This window comes from Zonotrichia leucophrys, chromosome 12 (assembly GCF_028769735.1).
Source record: "Zonotrichia leucophrys gambelii isolate GWCS_2022_RI chromosome 12, RI_Zleu_2.0, whole genome shotgun sequence".
In the NCBI taxonomy this organism is placed as follows: Eukaryota; Metazoa; Chordata; class Aves; order Passeriformes; family Passerellidae; genus Zonotrichia; species Zonotrichia leucophrys.
This window is the reverse complement of record NC_088182.1, coordinates 2,992,759-3,019,662: the sequence shown is the minus strand read 5'-3', so window position 1 is coordinate 3,019,662 and position 26,904 is coordinate 2,992,759. Positions and strand designations below refer to the sequence as shown.

The 26,904-nt window shown below is 42.2% G+C and overlaps 1 protein-coding gene across 3 annotated transcripts in view; it reads right to left on the bottom strand.

Annotated features, from left to right (window-relative positions):
• Positions 1-2,844: 2,844 nt before the first annotated feature.
• The window catches only part of CNTN3 (contactin 3), a 105,545-nt gene continuing 81,485 nt past the window's right edge, over positions 2,845-26,904 (bottom strand). For all 3 annotated transcript variants that reach the window (XM_064723747.1, XM_064723748.1, XM_064723746.1), the window contains exons 10-21: positions 22,043-22,170; positions 20,052-20,227; positions 17,322-17,439; positions 16,127-16,285; positions 15,143-15,292; positions 14,240-14,310; positions 12,873-13,107; positions 11,795-11,910; positions 10,948-11,134; positions 6,907-7,019; positions 5,268-5,433; positions 2,845-4,735 (exon numbers count right to left, since the gene is read on the bottom strand). In XM_064723747.1, the coding sequence (XP_064579817.1) occupies positions 4,632-4,735; positions 5,268-5,433; positions 6,907-7,019; positions 10,948-11,134; positions 11,795-11,910; positions 12,873-13,107; positions 14,240-14,310; positions 15,143-15,292; positions 16,127-16,285; positions 17,322-17,439; positions 20,052-20,227; positions 22,043-22,170 (1,723 nt within the window). In that variant the 3' untranslated portion in view covers positions 2,845-4,631. The remainder of the gene's footprint in view (positions 4,736-5,267; positions 5,434-6,906; positions 7,020-10,947; positions 11,135-11,794; positions 11,911-12,872; positions 13,108-14,239; positions 14,311-15,142; positions 15,293-16,126; positions 16,286-17,321; positions 17,440-20,051; positions 20,228-22,042; positions 22,171-26,904) is intronic.

Here is a 26,904-nt window from a genome sequence, read left to right as displayed (position 1 = left end):
TTCCTGACCTCAAAAAGATCAGTGAGGAGTTCAAGAAAAGAAATTTAATTCCAAGTTGAGTTTATCACGTTTTCTTGACCCTTAAGGATGGAAAAAGCAAAGGAAGGATGCACATGAAGGTCTTGTGAAATTCTAATACTAAAACACTCTCATGCACAAAGTGTGAAGTCTGAAAACAGAGTTCAGACCCAGAGCAGGGTATGAATTCCAACGAGGGCACTGCAGACACTGCAGCTCAGGCTCTGCAAGAGCAGCCAAAGGAAAGCTGAGAGAGGTTTCTTTATTGAAACACCAAGCAAGAGGAAAGGTGAGAGTCTCTATTGAAACACCAAACTCCTGGGGGCAGCTCTGTGGTGCAGCTCAAAGCCAGGACAGAGGACTGGCACCCACAGCCACTGGCCTGAAGAGGAAAACAGGGAAATGGATCCCAGATTGGTGCAGGGTTATTTGAGAGGCACAGTGGGCTGTGTTTGTGGCGAATACTCGAGCACAGACACACTGGTGCCCTCTGAGGGCATCTCCAGGGACAGTCCCCTCTCTGGCCCCACCTGGCAGCAGGGGAAGTGGCAGAGCTGGCACAGCACTGTCCTGGAGGGGATGCCCAGGGTGGCAATGGGGTGTCCAACCCTCAGCCACCTCAGGGAACCCTTCCAAGCCAAAGGTGAGACTTCAATAACTGCAGCAGAGCTTGCTGAGGCTGCTGAGGAGGAGTTCACAGAATGATCAGGCTGGAAGAGACCTTCAAGATCACGGAGTCCAGCCCCAACAGCTCAGCTGAAAGGTGCCTGTGCTCAGCTGGGCTGGGCTCTTTCTCCAGCAGCACTGACACAGCCAGAGCACACAGCCTCGAGCTGCACCAAGGGAAATACAGGTTGGATAGCAGGGAAAAGGTTTTTACAGCAAGGGTGATAAAGTTCTGGAATGTTCTGCCCAGGGAGGTGGTGCAGTCCCCATCCCTGGGGGTGTTTAGCAAAGCCTGGATGTGGCACTGGGTGCCAGGGTTGAGTTGGGATGTTGGGGCTGGGTTGGACTCGATGATCTTGAAGGTCTCTTCCAACCCTGTAATTCTGTGAATTCTGTGAGCTCAGCCTGGAAAATGAGACACTCTGTGCTCTTTCCTGGGCTGCTCCCTCCTCCCCAGAGCCGCAGGCTGTGAGCTGTGGATGGTCAGGAAATCCCTTTGCCCAGAGCTGCTGCAGGAGCTCCCCATCCATCCCTGCAGCTCCCAGGTTCCAAGTGCCTCTCTCCATCCATCCATCAGCCCTGATAAAGCAGCAGAAGGTGCACTCAGGTCTGTCTGTGCTGAACACATCCCCTTTTATTGATTTGCAGGAGTTCACAGCATTAGCATAAAACAATCCAGGCGGTTGTTTCCCCTAAGAGAGCCAGGGCCTGTTTACAAACTCATTTTATTTTCACAATATTCCATTGTTATTTATTTCAGACAGAGCTGTCAGATGAATGCACTCCCTCATGCTGGACAGCTTGCTTTATTGCCTTTTATTAAGACATAACAGATATAACCTGACAGGCACTGCCCACATCTGCCTGCCACCACTGAAAGGCAAATTAAGTAGAAAATAGAGATCTCCAATATTTCTTTGGCCTGAAGTGATATTAGGTTTTAACTCATTTTGTATTCATAGAGGATCCTGCATGTTTGCAACATATCCCACAGTAAACTGTTCAAAGGAAAAGTTGGGTTTTAAAGAAATTCTTACTCCAAGCACCCCTGAGAAATCCAGGCTTTAGAACACAGCTCTGATGTTGGATGGGGAATTGAAAAGAATGCAATTTTGAAAACTATGACTGAAGCCTACCATTGTTCCTTATGAGATTTCAAATATTACATGTGACAAAGTGCTGGTTATCTGGGGAAGCCCAAGTCCAATGGAATGGCAGAACCACCTTCCCCACCACTTGCAGTCCTTGTACAAGTAATTCTAGTCACATTTTTCATTATTATTTTTCTTCCTTTTATTTTTTTTTTCATCCCAGGACTGATTTGCTAATTTGGGATGGTCACAGGAGCTGCTCTGGAAATGCCTGCAAGAGGTAGGATTATCCCATTATCCCTTATTGCCTCTCCACCTTCTCCTCCTGCACCTTCCCAATGCCAGCTTGTTTTTTATCAACCCACTGGAGAACCAGACACTTCTATTAATGCAAATAACCCTGAGCTGCATTAACATGATAGGAGGAATAAGGAGAGATCAGTTTAAAGGAAGATTAATCTGGACACTGAGGGAGGCAGAGCAAGGCAGGAGTGTCCACCTACAACCATCTGACAGGAAAACCTGATTTAAACCTGATTTAAACCAGAAAAATCCCTCCAGTCTTGTGTACACATTTAGGATTTGTTGGGACCATTATTAACCCTTATTGCAGCCTCTGGGTCAGCTCCCAATTATGCAGGTAGAACCCACACTTTAAAAGCTTAAAATAAATACTTGTGCTGTGCCTATGTTCCCAAGGAAAAGGTTTCAGTGCTGGAAAATCTCAGGTTTTGTGGGAAGCTGCAGTGTGTAAGGAACAGGCAACTGCAGCAGCAAACAGGACCTGCAATTTAATGCTAAATAGTGATACACTGAATAAATTATTATAAAAAACTAACTCTTCTTCAGTGTAATTACAGTGGGGTTTTTTTTCCACTTTAGGGAAGAGGAAACAGCCTGATTGGATAGATGGCAAATGAAGCCAGGGAAATGGAGGTGGATTTCTGCCCATCCTGATGCAAAGCCAAGCAGAGGAGGAGCTCAGCAGCTTGAGCACAACCATTTTTAGATGTGTTAAACTCCCAATGTGTGCAAATGTGTAACAGGAACAAGCAATAACACGTTGAGATAGTCTATTATCCCTCAATGTAATAAATATTTTATTAGAGCCATAGAAAAGAATGCATACAGATAACCATAGGATACACACACAACTGGAAGTTCAAGGATAAATTTCAACCTTTTCAATATGAAACAAGGTACTGGGTACGTATCTCATGGAGATATAGAACTAGAAATCAAGTCATAATACAATGTAAGTGCATGAAAAATGGGCAGTACAGGAACCTGGACTAGAATTTTGTGAAACAAGAGAAAGAGTCACCCTTTGTTGCATGAAATAGAACTATTTACTCACTAGGAACACCTGGATTTCCATGTCCCACCCACCCCCCTGTTTGCAAGTGTCTGAAAACAACACTGAAAAGCAACTAATTTTAAACTCATTTATAGCTCTCTATGTACAGTATTTACAGCTCCTGCTTTCCTCAGCAGCACTTGGTCTCATCTGGAGCTCATCTGCCAGCTCAACGCACATCAAGGTATTTTTTCCAAAGTGCTACCATAATGTTATTAATCCTGGTTCTCCCTTTGTACTTCTGTGTGTTGTAGTAGTATTGTGAAATTTAAAAACCCCAGTGTTTAAGAGGAGATGATGCTTTATGTTATCTGAACAGGGATGCTGTGACCTCTCTAAAAAGGTTGATTTGACTGAAGCCACAACTCTAGAAGTCAAATGGACCAAATGAATGTCAAATGGAAGTCAAATGAATGTATCTTTAATTTAGTGCCATGAAAGAAAGCACAGATTATTCTTCAATAGCATTTCTGAAGTATTTTGTTGTATAATTTTTTAATATCCTACTATTGCCATGAACTTCCCAGACTCATGTGACAGCAGTGGGGTGCAGCTGAGAGCCAGAGCAGGTGGAACAGCTCAGAAGTGGTTCAAGAGCAGCAGGAAGGAGAGGTCTGGCTGTGGGTCTGAATTCAGGGTGTTTGCAGTGCAATGAGCAGGAGGATTTGGGGCTGCAGGGCCGGGAGCACCAGGGAAGGAGGGAGGGAGGGAGGGATGGCTGTCCCTGTCCCCAAGGCCATGGTGGGTGCCCCAGGGGTGCCAGGTGGGCACCTCAGCCCCTGGACAGGGGCAGCAGGGCAAGCACAGCCCCCTCAGGGTGGGAGAGCTTGGTTGTGAACACAGAACCTGGGTAGGGAAGGCAAGGTGGGGAGGTGAGGACACGAATTTCAGAATTCACTGAGAAGCAGCACAAAACCATCCCCAGATCACAGCTGGGAGATCATTTCTCAGGAGCAGCACGGAGCCTTTGCCCTGCTCCAGGTGGGATTTCTTTTGGGATTTCTTTCCATTTAGAGCAGCTCCCACAAAGGGCAGCAGGGAAATGATCCAAACTCCAGGGTGATGGCACTGCCTTGGGAGCAGCCATAATCAACTCCAGCTGATAACAGCCCCAGCTCTGATTTCATCCTTTCCATGCCAGATGTTATTTTAGCAATGCAGAACAAACCCAGAACAATTCAGGGCTGCTGCAAAAATGGTTTTTCTCACTCTCCCTCATTGCCCTGACCTCACAGTGCCATCCCTACCCCTCTCTCACACTGTATCTGAAGTATGTAACATGTAAACTCCTTTGGTTCAAGTATTAAGGCATTTTAGATTCCTTTTTAAAGGATTTGCTAAACTTTACATGGAATTTTTACTTCAACTTACAGTGAAATATAAAGAATTTAAAAACACGTCAGGATAGAAGAAAAAACATGCATTAACCACTGCAGTTTTTTTTAAAAAATGCACTTTAGTAACCAATTTTTTTTTTTCCCCCAGCAAATGCAAATATATCAGCACAACACAGAATTAAGGGTCAAGGAAAATATTGTTGCTAAGAAGCTCGAGACACTGAAGATACTCAACACTGATGGTCCAGAACCTCTTGCATCCATACCTGTGACAAAGGAAAAAAAGAATTCAGGATTAAATGAAAGCAGAAGTATCTGCTGTGCCACATTATTACTCCTCCTAGATGCCAAGCAAAAATTACTGTAATTTTTTCTTACAAGCACAAAAATCTACAAAAATCGACAAAAAGGAAGTAAATATTTAAAAATTACAGAGATGCTGTGATCATGAATGGTTTTAGTGCTGTGGTTCAGCTGACAAGGCGGTGTTTGGTCAAAGGCTGGACTCAACGATCTTGGGGATCTTTTTCAACTTTAATCAATCTGTGAGTTTGCTTTCAAGTGTTTTATAAAAAAAGGAGAAAAAGTAAAAAAAGGTAACATTTTTAGTAGCAACTTAAATGGGAATTTACCAGTTCAGCAGAATGGAGTTTGCCATGCATTAGGGCATGAAGATTTTAATTGCTTTCCTTTTATTACCGTATTACCGCACAACGTCTAAACATTAATTTTAGTTTTTTCCCCCACCACCAAAGGAAGCAGAGAGAAGCTGGGACAAAGGCAAGAGGCTGAACGTACTGGCTAGCCTGGGGATGAGGATCTGCTGGCTGCTGCTGCCGTCGCCGCCCTCGGTGGTGGCCCTGACCTCGATGAGATAATCGTCCTGCAGCTGCAGCCACAGCTCGGCCGTGGTGCCCGCCGTGCTCAGCTCCTGCAGCCCGCCCTGGCTGCTCCTGCACAGCACCTGCAACACAGCACAGGGCTCAGCCCCTCCTCTGCCTCACACACACAGCTTTTCACAGCGATGGCATGAAGGAAAAGAGCTGATTTTTGGTTAATATTCCAGGGTGGAATTGTACTTAAGGGGAAGGAGGGAATACCAATCAATGCTCTCTTTTGAACATTGACTCAAAATGTTCAAAAATATTTTTTGGCATGTTTTTCATTCAAAAGAGAATGAATTTTTCATTTATTTTTGAACATTTTTTCACCTTTAATTCAAGATTTAATTTCAAATGGCACAACGGATGCTAATACAACTGTATGGTATTATTATAAAATGTGTATGTACATAAAAATGTATACATACATATAGAATGTATATGTACATATAATGTCACAGACATGTTTTATGAAAAATCCTTCCCTTAGGATTTTTCCTTCTGAGAAGCTGAGAGGCCTCAGGAACAAAATGTAAACAATGATTATCTGCTGCTGTGGAATGCAACAGGTGCATCTGGGATTGGTCTCATGGGGTTGTTTGTAATTAATGGCCAATCACAGCACAGCTGTATTCATTCTTTCTTTTTTTATTCTTAGCTAGCCTTCTGATGAAATCCTTTCTTCTATTCTTTTAGTATAGTTTTAATGTAATATATATCATAAAATAATAAATCAGCCTTCTGAAACATGGAGTCAGATCCTCAGACCCCTGTGAACACGGTCACACATATAAAATGTATATGTACCTAATATATATAAAAATAATACATATTATGTATTATTTTTTATTACAATAATATGAAATAATGGGACACTGGAACAAGCTGTAAACATGTACTTCTTGCCAATACAACCCGGTGGGTCATGAGAACTTCAGCCTAAATCTTTTATTCAGGATTATATCATGTGGGATCCACCTGTACAGAGCTTAGCAGGAGCACTGTCAGCTGGTTTTTAACACACTTATATGATATTTTTAAACACTTCTACATTTGTGTGCTGATCAGATTTAGAGCAGGTGCAACTGGGCAATTTCTGTCAGGGAAATGAGCATGGCCCACAGCAGGTAAGAGGAGAGAGGTTTAAAAAGATCAGTTTAATATATGTGATAATATATAATAAATATAATAAATGCACCTGGCCAGCAATGGAAGCTACATCCATCAGGCTAAATGTCTGTGGTTTCTTTCAAAGTTTTATCCATTTGGGTAAGTGTTACACATTTAAAATAAGAGCTATGGATGTGGTAAGTGTTTAAATGTTCTGATACCCAGGTGTGGTGGGATCCCAAGAGCTGAGCAGTGCCAGGATGGGGAGAAAAGGGGATTGGGAGACATTAATGGTGAGACACTGTTGGAACACATATTCAAAATATTTAAAAACCCTAGGAAGGAGACCCCAGTGAAACGTTTTAGGGGTGGGATTGTGCATGCCCTGAGCATGCAGACAGACAAGGAAACCCCAGCCCTGTGTCCCCAGCTCTGTCCCCACTGACCTTGTAGCCCGTGACCTGGGACTCGTTGTCCATGGCTCTGACCTCCTCCCAGCTCAGCAGCACCCTGGAGTCTGTGACATTCCACACCACGTTTCCTGGAGGCTGGCTGGGTGCTTCAAACACACAACAAAAGCACAACTTTAATTTAATTGGTACTGGGGATTGATTCACCTGCTCAGGTAATTGGCTGTCATTGCATCTGGGAGGCAAAACCAGCTCCAGTGCAGGCTCCTCTCTGTGGACGTTATGGTTCAGAGGCTAAATTCAAAAAACAGGAGGAAGGAAAAAGCCAGAATGGCACATAAATGTTGTTTCTGAAGGCTGAAATATCTGTTGCTGGTCCTTCATTCAATACAGCCAGACAGAAGCATGTGCCTTAGGACATGGGTGATTAATTAGAACAAACTCTAATGATGGTAACTGACAATTCCTAGGTTTAGTACAGTGCCAAGAATAAGAAAATTCTTCACAATAGATTTTTTAGACAAATTTAGTCCCAGTGATTATTCAAATTTACCCACTATGTTGATTTACTTTAAGGTGTTTGTTACAGAAAATATTTGCAGGTTTTTTTGTCTGTTGGCTCTTTCAGCTCGAGTTGTGGTTCTGAACTGAGCCTGTGCCAAAAGTGGGTTTTGGCCACAGAAATTTGCTGGGATTTCTGGTTCATCAGCAGCCCAAGGCTGTTATTTGCAAAGCAGCTGCATGCTCTGGGCTCTGCCCCTTCCCTGTACCTTGGAGCTGCCAAGCTTTCAGGGAAGTACAAACCTCCTCAAATGCCTCAGGTTGCTTTCCCAGAAAACAGATCCTGCAGTGACACAAATCAATGATTAAAATCTTTTCTAAATGCGTTAAGGAAAACAATTTACTGTTGCTGTCACCTAGTGGAGGCAACTGCTGCCTAGGTGGGCTGAGCTGTGCTTTGAGACTGGAGGTTCCAGCTTTAAGCACTGAGAGTCCTTCTGAACACTTGTATCCATGTCCTTACAGGGTTTTTCCTCTTTTTTTCCCCCCTCTTTTCAATTCTCTCACACAGGAAGTTCCCTGCCCTCTTTCCATAAGCAGTCAGCTCAAAACCCACTTGATTATACTCAAAAAACAGAAAAAAACCACCCCTGAGACTTAAAAGAATTATTCCAAAGTCAACCAGCCACCCCCAGCTATTTTCTTTGACTATTTGTCTTGTTCTGTGTACTGAGGAAGGTTTAACCTGATGTTCTAATAATACCCACTCCTTGTAAATGTAAGAGGAGATTGTTTCACTCCCGAGAATGAAGTGTTACAGCATGTATGAATCGTTTTCACACTGAGATATTACAGCTGAATTTCAAAGGAAATGACTCATCCTTGAAATCCACAACAAAATATTAAGATGACACGTGGAAAAAAAAAAAAAGAGTAATTATCTATAAAAACTTCAAGCCTCTGTCTGAGGGATTCAGAGGCTCCATTTGCTGCAGACACCAAAATCTCCAGCAAACAGCAGAGTTCAGAACTTCTCTTGTGGCAGGTCCTGATCCATCAATCGCCTCAGGACATGTCCAGGGAGCTGCAGGGATTTCTGAGAGCTGCTCTCAGGCAGGAGAATTGCTCAGAACTAAGAGCTGATGGACAGAACACTGGGTTTTATTTTAAGACTTTCGAAATATGAAATAATTGTCACAACTTAGACAAGTCTTCCCCACCCACCTGGCATTTTACATAGCAGGATTTAAACCTCCACTTGTTATTCTGGGCTGTAAACCTGCATATTTCAGATTTTAGAGCAAAGATATTTTAATTGTCAAAGGCTCACTTTTGATTTGGAAATATACACTGCCAGGAGAACTGAACTATTTGTATTCCTTGATATGGCAACAGTTTCTGAGATTTACCTGGCAGGTCCTGTGGGGGAATGCAAATCCTTCACAGTGAAAACCACACCAATCACAAATATTCAAATTAAATTACAAACCAGGATTGATTAAAAATTACACATTTGAATGAAAAATCAGTTTTTACTGCAGTAGCACGGAGAATTATTTCTCTCAGCAATTCAACTAATTTATCAAAATCTTCAGACTGACATTACATGGCTTTGCTCTCCTTATTCACCAGAAAGATCCATGGAGATAATGCAATTAATTTTCCTTTTTAATTATTCCAAACAGCAGCATTTTGCCCTGATCCAGATCCTGCTCACACCAGTGAGATCAGGGGCTTCTACAGTTCTCAGTCACACACCCCAAAAGCAGGAGGCACAATAAAAAAGAACTGAAAATCCCTGAGCTGACCAGCCTGGCACCACCTCTAGTGAGAAGCCACAAAAATGATTAATCAGAAAAAAATTCCTTTTCCCATGTCCTGTCCAGGCTGCAGGCAGTGAGTCACTCCAGATCAGCCAGTTCATGGTAATTGTGCATATAATATATTTAAACTCAGGCAAATCTGAGTTGGTTTAGTCCTCAGTGACAGACTGACACTCATTTCTGCATAGAATAATTTCTGATAAACTAGCTTATTTCCTAATATTAATGCCCCAACTCTGCCTGCTCGGGGGATGTTAATGATTATTGCAGGGAATTTGACCCTTCAGACAGATTTAATTGTCCGTTCTTGTGCCTCTGACAGAAACACTTCAAGACTGATGACCCTGATTCTGAGCTGTATTACAACAGAGGAGCACACTAAAAATATTTCCACTTGTAGAAAAATTAGTGCAGCCTTTGACAATCTGTTCTCCAGCTTAATTTTGCCTTTGCAGCAGCAGAGTGGCCTCTTGTGCAATTTGTTCAAGGGGAAACAGTGGACATGAAGGATTGCTTTGCATGAACTCCAGGAGGTTCATTGCATTTCAAAACCCATGCCCTAGAGAACTTATAAATATGTTATAGAACACTGAAAAATTCAACAAGTCTCTTTTTTTTTTTTTCTTCTTCTAAATAACAGAGATTTTTCTTTTCAATTTCTTCCAGTCATTAGCGGCATAACAGAGGTTCAGTGCAGAAATTACAGATCCTCCCTGGGCTCCCCTGGCACTGCTGGGTTTCACCCACCCTGCTCAAGAACTGGTGGAAGCTCTGTGCTTGATTCATGTGACTGCATGGAAATTCAGGTCACTCGTACTGTGATTCCCAGGAATTCCACTGCTTTCCTTTCCCCTCCAATGCCACCGTCATATTTTCTGAAAAATCCTCTTTGCCCAGGATTCTCCTCCTGGGAAGCTGAGAAGCCTCAGAGAGGAATGAAAACAGTAATAAATTGATTGCTTCTCCTGTGTTTTGCTGCTTTGGAAAGTGGTCTGGGAATTGTTTACCAACTGGTCATTGTTTGATTGGTTTCATGTGAATTATTTTGACTTAGTGACCAATACCAGTCCAGCTGTGGCTCTGGGGAGGGGGCATGAGGTTTCATTATCTTTGGTATTTGGTATTTCATTAGCTTTGGTATAATTCTTGTTAAGCCTTCTGTCTGTATCGTTTCTCTATTCTTTGGTATAATTTTAGTATAGCATTCTTTAATTTAGTATAATATATTATAATATACTATAGTATAATATACTATAATACAACGTACTGTGATATACTATACTATAATAGAATACAATATAAATACGATACTATAACATTTTTCATATTATATAATGAATAATATCATGTTACATACTACATATAAATCGAATAACATTCTATATAAATATAGAAAATTATAAAAATATAAATATATTAATGTACACTATAAATACATGATTTAATATATAAATATATTAATATATATTACAAATAAGATATTTACATTATTGTATAATATATAATATATAAAATATAGTAAAATATAATATAATATAATATGACATATTAATATATATAATATATATAATATAATATATATAATATATATAATATATGTTATCATATATATAATAATATAATAATAAATTAGCCTTCTAAGAACATGGAGTTGATTCAATCATTCCTCCTTTGTCCTGGGGACCCTGCAAACTCAACCCTGGATGTGCTGCCCCCATTGGTGCCTGTGCCCATTGCTATCTGGGGTACTCACGTGGCTTTTTGGTGGTGGCATTGACGGTGGCACTGAAGGGCCCTGCCCCAGCGCTGTTGTAGGCACGCACAGCTGTGTAATAGTCCAGGTTGCTCCTCAAGCCCGTAATTTTTATTGACGTTTCATTCCCTGCTGCTTTTACTCTGTTGGAGGATTCTTCTTTCTGCCCTTTATTCCAGTACCTAACCTAGGAGATAAAAACCAAAGCCATTTAAATCTTGCATGGAAAGGGCTGTTCACCCACAGTGTTGTACTTGACTCCTTTAAGTGCCTTTTTCTTTCCCTTCTGCTGAAAAAGGTAAAAATACATTAAAGTTTCAGAAATATGTTTACTGTGCAAAAAACCCCCATACTCTTATCCATCTGCTTCTCACGCTTGCTGCTCTTTTCATTGTGACTGCAGGAAAAAGACAATTGAAATATTAGATCTTGCTTGAACCACAGAATGACAAGAGGAAAACCATTACTTCATTAAGAAGGAAACAAGCTCAGAAAAATGTACCTTGTAAAGAAGTTTCTTTGAAAGTAAATGTAATTCTGAAAAACTGTTAGCTTGGAGTTATGTTAGAAACATAACTATCAGCACAAGCAGCAAAACACAACTTCATTCTGTTTCTTAACAAAGTTTTTTTAAGAAAGGGGTTTTTTAACAAAGACAGAAAAAATTATCCCTCTTCTGGCTGTTGGTAGGGCAGGAAGAGCAAGATTTGGGGTCAATCTGTGTGGTTGTGCTGCAGCCTGCACGACCCTTCTGGTCCATGGCCCTTTAAAAAGAGGAGTGGATTTTATTTAATAAACAGGGTTGATTCACTGAAATTTTATATGTATTTTATTCCCACAGACTCACCTCATAGCCCAGCAGCCTTCCATTGCTCATCTTCCAGGGAATGGCTGTCCAGGACACCTGGATGGCTGAGGAGGACAGGCTGGTGGCAGACACTCCTGAGGGCGCCGTGCTGGGCTCTGGGTTGGGAAATCAACATGGGAGAGGTGATTGGGAATAAAGCTGGGGATAAATAAATAAATCCTCATTCCAACCCACCTCCCTGCCCTGAGCTGCTTTACATTTTGTGTGTGTGTGACTCTGAACTCCACATAAAGTGTCAGCAGCTCTCTCACAGCTCAGTCCCACAGAACAATCCTTGTCCAGCCCAGAACCAAGGACAGCACTGCAGCTTCAGCCCAAAAAGTGCAAACAAGGAATGGAGGGGAGCAAACTGGGAGGGTGGGACTGCATCACCTGGAGCTGGAACTGGACAATTAACCCCAGAATGGAAATGGACCAAAACTGATTAAAGTGTGAAAACTTGTGACCCTCATCCACCTTGGGTATAGCCCTGGCTGGGCTTGTACTGCTCAAGGTGAATCCTTTGAAGGCCTTTATTTTATTATTTATTTATTTAAATAAATTATTTTAATCATTATTTATATATAAAATACAAAAATAAGATATAAATAATGTATTATTAAAGATAATTTATACTATTTGTTTATAATAATTATTAAATATATTTATTTTACATTTAATATTATTAAATATAAAATACTAAATATAAAAATTAAAATTAAACAATAATAACAGTAATAATAATAATTGTAATAGCAGTAATAATAATAATAAAAATAAAATAATAGTAAATAAATCTATATAATAAATAATTAATAATTAATAAATATATAAATATAAATAATAAATTAATAAATATATAAATATAAATAATAAATATAAATATATATTAAATAAATTAATAATTAATAAATTAAATTAAATAAATTAATAATAATATGTATAATAAATAATTAATAAATACGATAATAATAAATAAATATATAATGCATTATTTATTTAAATCTGCCCATTCTCTGCTCCAGGGAGCCTCTCAGGAACACCTGGTGGAAGGTTTTGGGGCAGCCCAGGGCTGTACCTTCCTCAGCTGAGAACACCGTGGCCACAGCACTGAAGGGCCCCTCTCCCTTGTTGTTGTAGACGCCGACCTTGACCTCGTAGGGCGAGAAGGGCAGGATGCTCTCGTTCCTGAACACGTATCTGGGCGTGTCAGGGGAGGTCACCACGGTCTGGATCCACGTCGAGGTGCCCGAGGGGCGGAAAGCCACCACGTACCCAAATCCCTCCCCGTTCTGCAGCTCCTCAGGGACGGGCTGGGACAGAACAACAGCTGTGAGCCACTGCAGGGATGGGCAGGAGAAACCCAGGGACAATAAACAGCTGTGAGCCACTGGAGAGGATGGGCAGGAGAAACCCAGGGACAATAAACAGCTGTGAGCCACTGGAGAGGATGGGCAGGAGAAACCCAGGGACAATAAACAGCTGTGAGCCACTGGAGGGATGGGCAGGAGAAACCCAGGGACAATAAACAGCTGTGAGCCACTGGAGAGGATGGGCAGGAGAAACTCATCTCACTCAGGGACACAACACCTGTGAGCCACTGGGGAGGATGGGCAGGAGAAACCCAAGACATGACCCAGGTGCTGGCACTGCACCGGGCATGAAACCCCCAGCCAATTAACTCTGGTACAGAACAGCAAAATGTGCTCCCTATAACCTGTGTTAAGGTTTGCATTTCAATAAGAGAACAACTTTCAGGTATAATCTCTGGTTTTCACTAAGTATTCAGCTTTAAGATGGTCTTCAGTAAATACAGTTTTTCTTTCATCAACGCACAGTTCATAAAAAATGAATGATTGCTTGGTCAGCTGTTAGAGAATCCAATACCACCTTCATACAGTGGCTGAAACCTTCTTCTGATGTCATTATGATTAGATAACCACACAGAGCAGTCAATGCTAGGAACAGAATATTAACAGTTCTTTAAATCATTAAAGAAGGGATACATAATATAAATGGAAATTGGTTAGCATGTGCATCCAGTTTTAATGGTGAGAAAGCAAGAACTAAAAATCTGCACTGCAAAGTTCAGTTCTTTGGCTTAGCCCCCTTACCCTGCCCTCCTGCCTCTTTTTTAACATCACTATTTTTCTGAGAACAGAAGCAATCCCAGCCAAGCTGAATCCCCTGGGGATTTCCATCCAGCCCAGGGACACATGAGAGTCAAAGAACAAAGGCCAATGTGCAGGGCTCACATCACACACGGCACCTGCACATCCCAGAGGAAATGAGGAGAGAGAAGAGAAGGAGAAGGAGAAGGAGAAGGAGAAGGAGAAGGAGAAGGAGAAGGAGAAGGAGAAGGAGAAGGAGAAGGAGAAGGAGAAGGAGAAGGAGAAGGAGAAGGAGAAGGAGAAGAGAGAAGGGAAGTTCTCCCCACAAACTTACATCCCACGTTATGACCAGCTCAGACCTGCTGCCTCCGCCCCCACTGACCTCAGAGGGGGGAATTTCAGGAACTGTGGGAAGGAAATGCAGAGATGTCAGCACAGAGTAGAGACAGGAGAACACAGCACATCACCCTCAAGCTCTGAGTTTAACCCACATTCATCAGGGGGAATGGTTTTGGGGTAGGGAGTACTGGAGAGCCCCAGCCCTGACCCACATTGATCCTTTCCTGGGCCAGGTTGGGGCTCCTCTGAGTTCTGAAGAACCTCAGCAGCTCACAGATTATTTAAATATTTATTAACCACTCCTGCTGTGTCTAGGAACTTCCAAAAACTGCATTCAAACTTAATTTTTCTAGAGTTAATTCCTCCTGGGTTGGAAGAGACCCCAAAGATCATCTTGTTCCAGGACAACTTCCAGTGGACCATGTTGCTCAAAATTCCACATCCTTGAACACTTCCAGGGATGTTATGCAGATAAATTAAGAAACAGCCTCATTCTAAGTGAGCTGGGTTTGTAATTGATGGGTTCTTCTGAGCCACATGCCTGTTACATGGAAGGGTTTCACTGATCAAACAGCAGCAATGGAAAATCCCTGTCAAAATTAACCTCTCTGCATCCATTAATACCTTCAGATCTGCAGCACTGCCTGAACTGGCAGATTGTGCCACAGTAAATGCACTTTAAATGGATTTAGATGTTATGCTTCTGTGATGCTCAGTAATGCAACACAAACTGTCCTACAGCAAAATGGAAAAATATGAACAAACTTGATTCAGGCTTTTATATCCACTGGCAATTCCAAGCTTGTTTGCAAAGAGCCAAGATAAAGATATGAACACTCCTCTTCTCTGTTAACATACAACATTCTTGAATTAAAAACAAATAGAAGGACCCACTAACCTGCCTCTTCAGTTCTTACTTTTTCTGAGGGCAAACTAGGCTCTCCACCTCCTATTTTGTTGGTGGCAACTACACGAAATTCATATTCAACCCAAGGATTTAAATCCACTACTGTGCTCGTGAAGGTTCTGCCGTCGATCACGTCCGGAACTGGGGGAGAGAAAAGGAAAAAGGAGCTCAGGAAAAGGAGAATGGCTGAAAGGAAAAAAGGGAGCTCAGGAAAAGGAAAATGGCTCAAGGGAAAGGAAGGCTCAGGAAAAATGGATGCTCAAGGGAAGAAAGGAGAAGGCTCAGGAAAAAGGAGAATGGGCCTGAAAGGTAAAAAAATGGAGAATGAAGGAAAAGGAAAATGGCTCAAGGGAAAAGGGAGCTCAGGAAAAGGAAAATGGTCAAGGGAAAAGGAAAATGGCTCAAGGGAAAAGGGAGCTCAGGAAAATGGTTCAAGGGAAAAGGGAGTTCAGGAAAAGGAAAATGGCTGAAGGGAAAAGGGAGCTGAGGAAAAGGAAAATGGCTCAAGGGAAAAGGGAGCTCAGGAAAATGGCTCAAGGGAAAAGGGAGCTGAGGAAAAGGAAAATGGCTCAAGGGAAAAGGGAGCTGAGGAAAAGGAAAATGGTCAAGGGAAAAGGGAGCTCAGGAAAAGGAGAATGGCTCAAGGAAAAAGGGAAATGGCTCAAGGGAAAGGGAGCTGAGGAAAAGGAAAATGGCTCAAGGGAAAAGGGAGCTCAGGAAAATGGCTCAAGGGAAAAGGGAGCTGAGGAAAAGGGAATAGTTCAAGGGAAAGGGAGTCAGAAAATGGTTCAAGAAAAGGGAGTGAGGTAAAGGAAAACGCTAAAGGGCAGAAGCCATCCCGGAAAATGGTCAGGGAAAGGGGCTCAGAAAAGGCAGTTTCAAGCGGGTCAGAAAGTGGGCGCCATCGGTTGGGCTTGTCTCACCTGTTTTGCCCGAGCTGGGCTCACCTGTGGTGATGAGCTGAGCTGTGCTCACCTGTGGTGGCTCTCTGCCAGCCCACGGAGAAGGGCGTCCTGGCCTGGATGGTGTAGGTGGTCACGGGGCTGTGGTTGTCCGTGCCCTCCTGCCAGGAGATCTGGGCTGTGGTGTCCGTGATCTCGTCCACCCTCACGTGCTCGGGGGGCCCAGGAGAGCCTGCAGAGGGGTGGGAAGCCAGGCACAGGTTGGTGAAGCCCTGGGAATCACTTCCCCTTTGTTTCTTCCTCAGGGAGGAGGAAAGCAACTCAGACTGGAATCAGAACACTCATAATTGTGGTTTTACATTCACTAAACTCTGGTAATTTCAACCTCAAATACTCCCAAGGGCAGAACTGATGACTGGGTTTTGGCTTTTTTACCAAAACCTTTGTTCAGCACATCCCTCTGCCTTCTCCTTTAGTCCTAAATGTCCTCTTTAATCTACAGACAAATCTCTGTAGTCTGGAAATTTCCTACCTACAACTTCTTTACTTCACTTGTATTACTGGAACAATTTTTCAGCACATGTGACCAACCCCCCAAGCAGTAATTCAGTCACACAAACTTCCTGCCGCCTTCTGGAAAATCCTCATTCTTTGCACTTCCTGCCCAAAATGCTGGGTTTTGTCTCACCTGCACCAGCAAAGGGGGCTGAAATGAGTAACAGTGCATTAACAATGAGAAAATATCTGAAATACTTTAAAACATATTGAGTAAGTGCTGATCACATAATGTGCTTTTCTAGATCAAAGCTTTTTACCTTGCAACAAATGGAGCTGTAACATCAGCAGAGAAAGCCACAGCTCTGGCTGAACTGTGAATGAAAAGGAATAATCCTGCATTATAGGCTTTAAACCCTAGGGGAAAACTCTCCTGGGCTCTGGCAGAGTTGCCCATTTTCACAGCAGGGATTCTGGAGTCCCCAACACTTCATTCTGCAGAGGCAGCAACCCCAGAGCTGCCAGTGAGCTCCTCTTGGCAGCCTGAAGGACTATTCCAACCCCCAGCTCCTCATTTCTCTGGCAAAAATCAGGCTTCACCCAAAAGCCGAGCTGTAATTCTCCCTAGCTGCAGCTCAGAAGGACATAAATCCAACTCACAGCCATTCATCACCCCATTCAAACCATGCATTGGCTCTGTGACCTCCACCATCAGCTATTTCTGTAGCCTGTAATTTAAAAAAAGGAGGAAAACACGAGGGGCTGGGCTGTACCTCTCACGATGAGGTCGGCAGCAGAGGCCACGCTGTCCACCTCTGTCTTCACCATGCACACGTACTTCCCACTGTGCTTCAGCTGGATGTTCCTGATCATCAGATCCCCTGATGCACTCTGGGGACACACAACATTCATTAGTGCCAACATTAAAAGGGAAAGGGAAAAAAAAGGGGAAAAAAAATCCACCAAAAATAAAAAGGGAAAAAAAAAAAAATCCACCAAAACTTTTGCGGTCGCTCAAAAGCTGCACTGCAGGACAGCAAATTCCTGCCCATCAGCAGCTCCAGGCTTGTTGTCTGGGAGCATCTTCCCAAAAAACATGAGGTGATTGATGTCCCTTTTTTGGGAGAAATGAGCCCCAACATGGGGAGCTCACACTGGGAGCATCTCCTGTCTGCAACCCCCAGTAACCTCAATGCCCTAAAAAGAGAAAAATGTGTTTTCTGTGGCCATTACCAGTTTGATTTCTAGACAGAATTCATGGAGTTTTTATCTTCAACTTGTAAATAAAGCCATGACAGATTTTTAAGGAGTTCAAATGTATAAAAGACAAATTTCTCCCTTTTTTAGGAGAAATGAGCTCCAACAAGGAGAGCTCCAACATGGGAAGGCATCTCCTGCCTGGAATCCCCAGTGCCCTGTGACCATTTGTCTCAAAGCCCTAAAAAATAAAAATATGCTTTCTGTGGCCACTACCAGTTTGATTTCTAGACAGAATTCATGGAGTTTTTACCTTGAACTTTTAAGTCAAGTTATGACAGATTTTTAGGGAGCTCAAATGTGTAAAAGACAAAGTTGAATTCGGTCCATCCTCCAGGTTATTGTGAGCACTTTCATTTAAAGGTTGCACATTCTAGGCTGACTTTCCCATTTAACAAGCCCAAGTTCTGCTCTTTGCTATTCACTGAGTATTTAATCTTTAGTCTTTTTTCCCTGTTGTTCTTTCTCAGATCACAGCATGTGGTTATTTCCTGGATCATGGGAAAAGAAATAAAACCTAAATGAAACTGTAACTTCCTATCACATTTGTGCACTGTCTGTTTTCTACACCACTGAACAGAGAACTTGATATTAAACCTTTGCTAAACTGTGTCCCTTAAAAAAAACATCTCCTCTTGTGTCAGCTCAATTACTGCCTTAACTCAGTTCCAGCTGAATTTTCCAGGTGAAAAACACCTCAGTCAGATTTTAATTTTTAAATTACAATTATTCTGGACAAGCAGCATTTTCTTCAAGGACAGAACCCTAATTTGTGGGTATTTTCAGCTACTTTGGTCACTGATCCATGAGCAAACAGTAGTTTGGGAGAACAGCAAAGCCATGACTCTGAAGTTTATTTTAGTCTTGGAAAAAACATGAACCTTTCACAACATTTGATTATTTTCCTTTGTTTCAGCATTACAATGTCTCAATTCTTTACTCAACACAAGCTGAAGCCAATTCTGCCTGATTCCCTTCCATGTGTGTGCCTGGTCTGCTGTGAAAGCACAGATGGAAGTTGTTTGCAGGACAATTCAGTGCTGATTGCTTACAATAAATTAAAAGTTGAGTCAAAAGCAATCTAAAATCCATCTCCTTGATTGGAAGTGGATATTCAGGGAATGCCCAACACCAGCAGAGAATGCAAGCAAATCACGTCCTACACAAATTTCAGCAAAGTCAACTTCAGACATCTCACCAAAGTGGAGGGGAGGGCTTAAAATACAAGAGTTCTGCTTGAAATAAACCTCTGCAAAATGTGAACTCTGCATTCCAGTAATTTGTGCATTTCAGTAATTTGTGGGGGTTTGGGAAGAGTCTCAAGGGACAGGGGGAGCAGCAGGAAGCTCCTCTGTGTTGCGGTAAAAGCAGATGGGACTCTGTGAGGGAAAAGCCAATTTTTGTGGGAATTTTTTGGGGAGGGGAGAGGAAGTTCTGGGAAAGAGAAGAGAAGGAAAAAGGGAAAGAGAAGATAAAGAGCAAGAGAGGGAAGGAAGGGAGGAAGGGGAGAGGAGGAAGAGGAAGGGGGAAGGAGAAGGGAAGGGAGAGGAGGAAGGAGAGAGAGGAAGGAGAGAGAAGGAGAGAGAGGAAGAGAAGAGAAGAGAGAGAGAAGAGAAGAGGAGAGAAGAGAAGAGAAGAGAAGAGAAGAGAAGAGAAGAGAAAGAGGAAGAGAAGAGAAGAGAAGAGAAGAGAAGAGAAGAGAAGAGAAGAGAAGAGAAGAGAAAGAGGAAGAGGAAGAGAAAGAGAAGAGAGAGAAGAGGAAGAGAAAGAGAAGAGGAAGAGAAGAAAGAGAAGAGAAGAGAAAGGAAGAAGAGAAGAGAGAAAGAGAAGAGAGAAGAGGAAGAGAAAAGAAGAGAAGAGGAAGAGAAGAGGAAGAGAAGAGGAAGAGAAGAGGAAGAGAAGAGGAAGAGACAAGAAAAGAAAAGAGATAAGAGAAGAAAGAGAAGAGAAAGAAGAAAGAGAAGAGAAAGGAAGAGAAGGAGAGAAGAGGAAGAGAAGAGAAGGAAGAGAAGAGAGAAGAGAAGAAAGAGAAGAGAAGAGAAGAGAAGAGGAAGAGAAAGAGAAAGAGAAGAGGAAGAGAAAGAGAAGAGGAAGAGAAAGAGAAGAGGAAGAGAAAGAGAAGAGAAGAGAAGAGAAGAGAGAAGAGAAAGAAGAGAAGAGAAGAGAAGGAGGAAGAGAAGGAGAAGAGGAAGAGGAAAAGAAGAGAAAGAGGAAAAGAAGGAGAAGAGAAGGAGTTTTGAGCTCACCCCTCCAACCTTCTCGAAGTGGGATGCATCCCTCTGGAAGTCGGTGAGGCTCCCGTTGAAGTACCAGGTGAAGCTGATGTCCAGCAGGGGATCGTGCTGCACCTGGCAGGGCAGCACCACGCTCTCCCCCACGGTCACATCCAGGTTGGAAGGGGCCAAGGTGATCCTGGTTGGCTCTGCAGGGAGCACACACACATTGGGAATTGGGTTTTGCTGCTCTGCTGAGCTTTGCCTGCCACTGATATCCCCCCATTCCTGCATGGGATCACTGACAGACATTCCCAAAGGTGCAGCCGGACTGGGAATGCTGCCTGGAGCTTTGTGTCCTGGCATTTCCTGTCACCATCACATTTTCTGAAAAATCCTCTTTGCCCAGGATTTCTCTGCTGGGAAGCTGAGAAGCCTCAGAGAAAAATGATAACAATATTATCTGATTTGCTTCTCCTGGGTTTTGCTGCTTTGGAATGTGGTTGGAGATTGTTCATCCAACAGGTGTTGGTTTGATTGGTTTCATGTGAATTATTTTAACTTAATGACCAATCACTGTCCAGCTGTGTCAGGACTCTGGAGGGAGAGTCACAAGTTTTCATCATCATTCTTTGTAGCCTTCTGTAAGAATCCTTTCTCTGTTCTTTAGCATAATATAATATAATATAATATAATATAATATAATATAATATAATATAATATAATATAATATAATATAATATAATATAATATAATATAATATAATATAATATAAATCTTTTTATATATTATATATAATATAATAAAAATAGATCAGTCTTCTGAGAACATGGAGTCAGATTCATCTTTCCTCCCCAGGATGGGGGACCCTGAAAATATCACAATTTCCCAGCAGGAGCTGCTGGGCACTGGAAGGTGAATTTGAGCCAATCCACTGCACCAAGCTGAATCCAGGGGCAGGAATTGCCATGGGAGGCTCTCAGCAACCCCACTGGGGTTTGAAGCATCAGGAGCCACTGGGCAGGTGAAGAGGAGGGAGAAAGGGAAGAACCCAATAAACCCAGAAACTGCAGGAAATCCACTTGAGGAGGAGCACATTGGATATTTGGGTCCATACATCACACAGAACATAAATAGTGTCTTTAAGAACAGCTCTTTGTTATCCCAGAATCAAATTAACAGAGAAAAATTTCAGGTACTGTAAATACTGTAAGAATAAAATTTAATTCTAGGAATTCTCTGTACATAATTTTATTATTTTGTATATAAAGGGATATGAATCATTTAGGAGCACAGGCTGAAAACATGAAGCTGTTAATTCACTGAACAAAGTAATTCTGTTTGGACCTCTGAGACATACAGGATTTGTAATGCAGTGGGATATTAGATAATTCCGAGTTTGGGAAGTTTTTAGATATTAAAATCTTTGAAAAAGAACATTATGAGAAAAGACATTTTTCAGATAAACTTCACAAACTCTTGGCTCTTTTCATCCAGTATCTCAACCAGCAGCCAGGAATGGATGACTTGGAGGAAGGATCCCTCTGAACAACAATTCTGTATGAAATTTACTTTTCAAAGACCGTGTTCTACTGCCCGTGGAGTCCCTGAATGCTCCCCTGCAGCTGGAGTTTCCACCACATCTTTTTCCATAAGCAAACAGCATTTAAACCTCTTCTGGGCAAAAGATTTTCAACAGGAATACAAAATTACCTCAAAGATTTTTTTGACTGACATGTTTTTTTCATAACAAATTAAAAACCCCCACGAACTTAAAAACATAATTGCACTATTTAGTGTTTAGAGAAGTGAGAGGAGGGAGGGAAGTGTTCAAAACTCCCTCACATCTGAGAAATATCTTTGTCAAAGCCAGAAAAAAAAAATCCCTCAGCGTCTTTTACACTAATGAAAGAGCTGTAACAGCTATCCTTTTATCTTTATACATTAAATAAATAACTTCTCACAGCCTTTACACTGTACCACAGCACTGCAGGCTGCTGAGGCTGCAATTCCAGCTCACCCACCTGTAACCACCAGGCTGGTGGAGCCCTTGGCTGCTCCAAACTGGTTTGTGGCCAGGCAGGTGTAGGTGCCAGCATCCCCCTTGGTCACGTTGGCCACCCTCAGCCCTCCATCCTTTAACAGGCTGATCCTGAAAAATTACGAGGGAATTCTGAAAAGTCGCAGCATTTGTAGACAAAACGCGCTCATGCTTTACTGTTATCTCTGAATAAATTTAAACACCCGTCAACAAATCTAGGTTGGAAGAAATTATGATCGTCCACCATGTCAGAAAATGGAAATACTGGACAATTACCAGCCTGGGGTTTGAAAATGTTGTGGCCATCCACAACAAATTTGAACTCAACTACGTATTACTTTGGACATATTACTCCGGACACCATTGGAACCAATTTTTTAAGAGATGTGGGCACATGTATGGGTGTGAAAGAGGCAAATCCCACGTGAGCTCCACCTTTTTTAGCTGCACCAATTGAAACTGGAGTAATTTTCAGCTCTTTTGTTGTTCAGCTCAAGAAATCCAGCACAGCACCTTTGAAGTCACTGTGATTACCATGACAACTCCATAGGGTTGTTCGTGAACTTCCTCTGTGGAAGCGACTTGCAGGACAGAAAATTCCCTTCACCCCACACAGGGAGAGCATGGAAAAGCAGGAAGGTGCTTACAGATGTGGAGAGAAGAAAACTGATAAGGACAGAGGAGCAGGGATGTCCCCAGAGCAGAGGTGACATCCCAGACAGCAGCACAGCTAAGGCTGATTTGATTCCCTTTTTCCCTATTTCTTGTCCTCCCATCTGTTCTGTCCTGCAAGGACTTCTACCCTAAGAAAACCTGCAGCAGCAAAACAACTGAATATATATAAATATATAAATAACAACACATAAATATATAGATAAAATATAAATATATATAAAAACATCAAATCAACAAATTCAAAAAACACCCATTTTCCTGATATGCCCAAGTCAAAAGAGCTTCAGAGGTTTTCTCTCACAGCCCATCAACCCACCTGAGAGGCACCAAACTGGAGCACAGCAGCACCTTGGCTGGATGGTGATGTGGAAATTTGGAAAGTGAGCAGCAAACAAACCTTCTCCAGGCAAAGCTCTGCATTAGCTGAGTCCTGCTCCCTTTTAGGGCAAGTGCCAGCTGAAAAGGCAGCAAATGTCCCCAAACCTGACAGTGCCACCAAGAGCTGGGAGGGCTCTTGTCCGGTTATCTCGGCTGTTTGAGGGGCCTGGAAAGGCCCGGGGTGGCCTTGGGGCAGCCCGCGTATCAAAGGACGAGAAGAGGCTTCAGTTCTTCTTTCGGTTTTTATGTTTATTAATTGTTTATCTAAAAGATTTTCTTTCAGCCGAACAGAGATCTGCTCAGCAGCCAGCCATGAGCACACTGTGCCGCCCTCCGGGCAGCCGCGTATCTTTATACCCATGGTTACGTGTACAATATTTATCATTTTTCCCCAATACCATTTATTCTTATTGCTGGGTGCACTCTCAGTAATGGCCAATCCCAAGAGTGCCACCATGGCCAAAGAAGATGGAGGAGAAGAGGAAGAAGAAGGAGGACAGGACACACCCCAATTCCTCCATCTTACTCCTCTAAACCCCCCTGTACATAAATCCTAAACCCTGTGTCTCACCCTCTAATTAGCTAATCTTTTCGCCATTCACCCCGGTGAAGTCCTCTTATCTTCATACAGGTGTCGTCTCCCGTGTAGGGTCAAAGTCCAGCCACCAGACACTTCTGGCAACATTCCAGGACTCCCGAGCCCCCCAAGGGTGCTCTCGGTGGCTCAGCACCTCAGGACTCAGATCCTGAGATCCCACAGGCTCTGCCTGCTCACTCCCACCTGCTGCTCCATCCAGTACAAAAGGAGTGAATTCATCACACAGCTCTGCTGCTCCTTTTACTTTCAACACTCTGAAGGTAAAATAAAGTCAGTGAATCCCCACCACTCATCCCAGCTGAGTTCTGTGGCTGCATTCTGCTGGGCTGGGGTCATTCTCCACAAGGCTGCAGTCAGGGGTGGCTCAGGCTCCTCTCCCAGGCGACAAGGAATGGCCAGGGAGGCTCAGCCTGGATTTTGGGGTAAATTTCTTCATGGAAAGGTTCAGTGATCTCATCCTGCATCCTCTGACCCAAACCCACATTCCCTAAATGCAAATCCCAGCAGTGGGAGAACTCCAGGGCTCTGGAATTCCACTGCTCCACTCCCTTCTTCAGCTGCAAACCCTCCTCATCCTCACAGCCTCTGAAAGCAGCCTGCACTGCTCTGTGCAATGAAAACTGAGTTTCTGCAGTTACAGCACAGGAATACACACAACTTTTGAATGCTTTTCTCTTAATTAGCTCAAATTGCATTCTGTATTTCCCCAAAAAGGGTGTTTGAGCTCTCAGTGCTGCCTCTGAGCTGCTCCTCCTCTGGGCAGAGGTGGTGCAATAATGAAATTAGCAGATGCAAATTACAAGAGATAACAAGTCACCCTGTTAGAACAACAGACAAAAGCATTTTATTGGGGTGAGAAAGAGAGCTATAAATAGGCAGTTTAATCCATTTATAACCACACAAAGCATCCTGAGGTAGCTCAGCTGCTGTGGTGGCATTTGAGGTGTTTTCAAGGGAGGATGTGCCTCACCAGTGACTTCCCTGGGGTTCATTAACTTGTTTTGGAAAATTCCTCAGTCATATTTGGCTGCACTTCATGTGAGATGGAACATTTAAAATTAATTAAACCGTGCCATATGGTTTATAGGTATTTTAAAATGTGTTAAAGACATGAGTGATACATTTTATAGGTAATTAGGATGACATCAAAAAAAGGTGTTAAAATATATCAATTATGGTTACAAGCAAGTGCTGTTGCACTTTCTAGCTGAGGCTTCGTCTGCTTTGATGCAATTTCCAACAGAAAAAATACAAAACTAAAGAAACCCCAAGTGTTGACAAAGCCTAAGATCAAACAGAAGAAAAAGCAGGATCAGGGAATAAACCTGAAAATGTCTATTGTTTAATTAACATGAATCACTTTTAGAGTGCTCTGAGCTACCTGCAAGCCTAGCCTGCCTAAAATAATTAAACAGAAAGCTTATTAAAACCCTGATATAATTTAGAATATTTTTTAATAGAAGTAAAAACAAAAAGCAAACAATACATGGGAAAAAATCAATTAGAGAAAAATAATATACTTGAAACAAAATCTTTACTGGTAAATTAGAAAAAGAGCGATGCTCCACTTTTTCCAATTACACAACAGGAAATGCAGCTCAGAGCCTGTGGAAACCCAACCCCAAAACCAGCTCTGCCCCTCCTGCTGAAACAGGAGAGAAATCACAGCTTTCAGTTTAACTGGAATTATTCAATATTCACACACGGGGCTGGCACTGCCAGGAGAGACCCAGAGCTGTGACACACAAATTACAACCCAGCCTTTGGCATTCCTCTGCCTACAGGTGTTTTCCCAAATCATTTTGCTTGAGGGCAGAAATTTTCCATGGAAATTCCACTTTCCACAACCAGCACTCTTCTGGCAAATGGCACAAAACCTTCAGGGATGGTCCTAAACCCATCTCCAGCTGGAATTGAGGTGAATTTAGGACCTGCCTGGTCATCAGATCACAGCATCACTGACAAACTCAACATCTCTCACTAATTCCTGAGCAAAATTGGGGGAAATTGATGATTGTGGAGATTCTTTTCCTCTACAGCCAAATAAAATCCCCTTAACTCACCCACTGGGGTCAGCAGGATGGGGAGAAGGACTGAACAACTTCAGGACTTTAGGGTTCCCAATTTGAGAGAAATTTTACCTCTTTAAACACTTATTTTAAAATTATACATCTTTAAATATTGATATTTAGAGAGAGAAGACAGAGTGCCTCCATTGAAACTTGGTGTCATTAATGCAGCTGTTGATGACTGCAAACCTGCTCACCCTCCCAAGGGAATTTTGTATTTCTGAACTATCAAACACCATCAAACTCAGGAATCACTGCCTGTTTCAATTCTCAGATTATTTAGGAAAAAAACAAACAAACAAACAACTACTTTAGATCCTTCTTGATATGGTAATAAACACAAACATATTCCTTTCCAGTTCATAACACCTCAGCACAAAGGAACAGGGGAAAAGTGGGTCAAAGCTGTCTTTTAATGTATCAATCAAATTCCAACTAAATTAAAGCAGATTAATTAGCAGGCAAGTCAGCAAAATAAAATCCTATGCAAGTACTGGTGAGTAAATGCATTACTTTTCACATCACAGCATTTCAAACTGTAACACAAAATGAATAAAATTATTGAATTCAAATTGCAAGGAAGCTAAAACCATTAACTAATACTTCTAAGTATAGTGCAATTTTTTATCAGGAATTATTTCTTTCCTCCTTTAATTTGCCATCACTTGGCCACAATGGAAGCTGCTAAAACTGGAGTTTTCCTGAGGGAATTCTACTGGGAAGTCTTTCAGTGAAGTTTTTACAGCATCTTTTTCTAGTCTCATCTTTTTCTAGTCTTGGTAAATGCAGAAACATCTAGTGAGATTGTTTAAAGGTGAATTATTTTTAAATGCTGCTCTGCATTTTCACAGAATCCTGGTTTTTAACCCTCTTGCAGTCAGGTGTTTGAGCCAGGAGCTCAGACCCACCACAGGCAGTGACTGTTGAGCACAAACTGAAAATTAAAGCTCATGTACATACATAAAACATTCAGGAAATCTTGGAAGGGGTTATGTCTGGACAACAGCTATTTTAGTATTTATTCTGGTTTTGGTGAGTTAAACCAGCATCAGGAGCATTTAACCTTGGTTAAGCATCAAATCCTCCTTTTCTGGAGGATAAAAAGACAACAAAAATTCATCCATC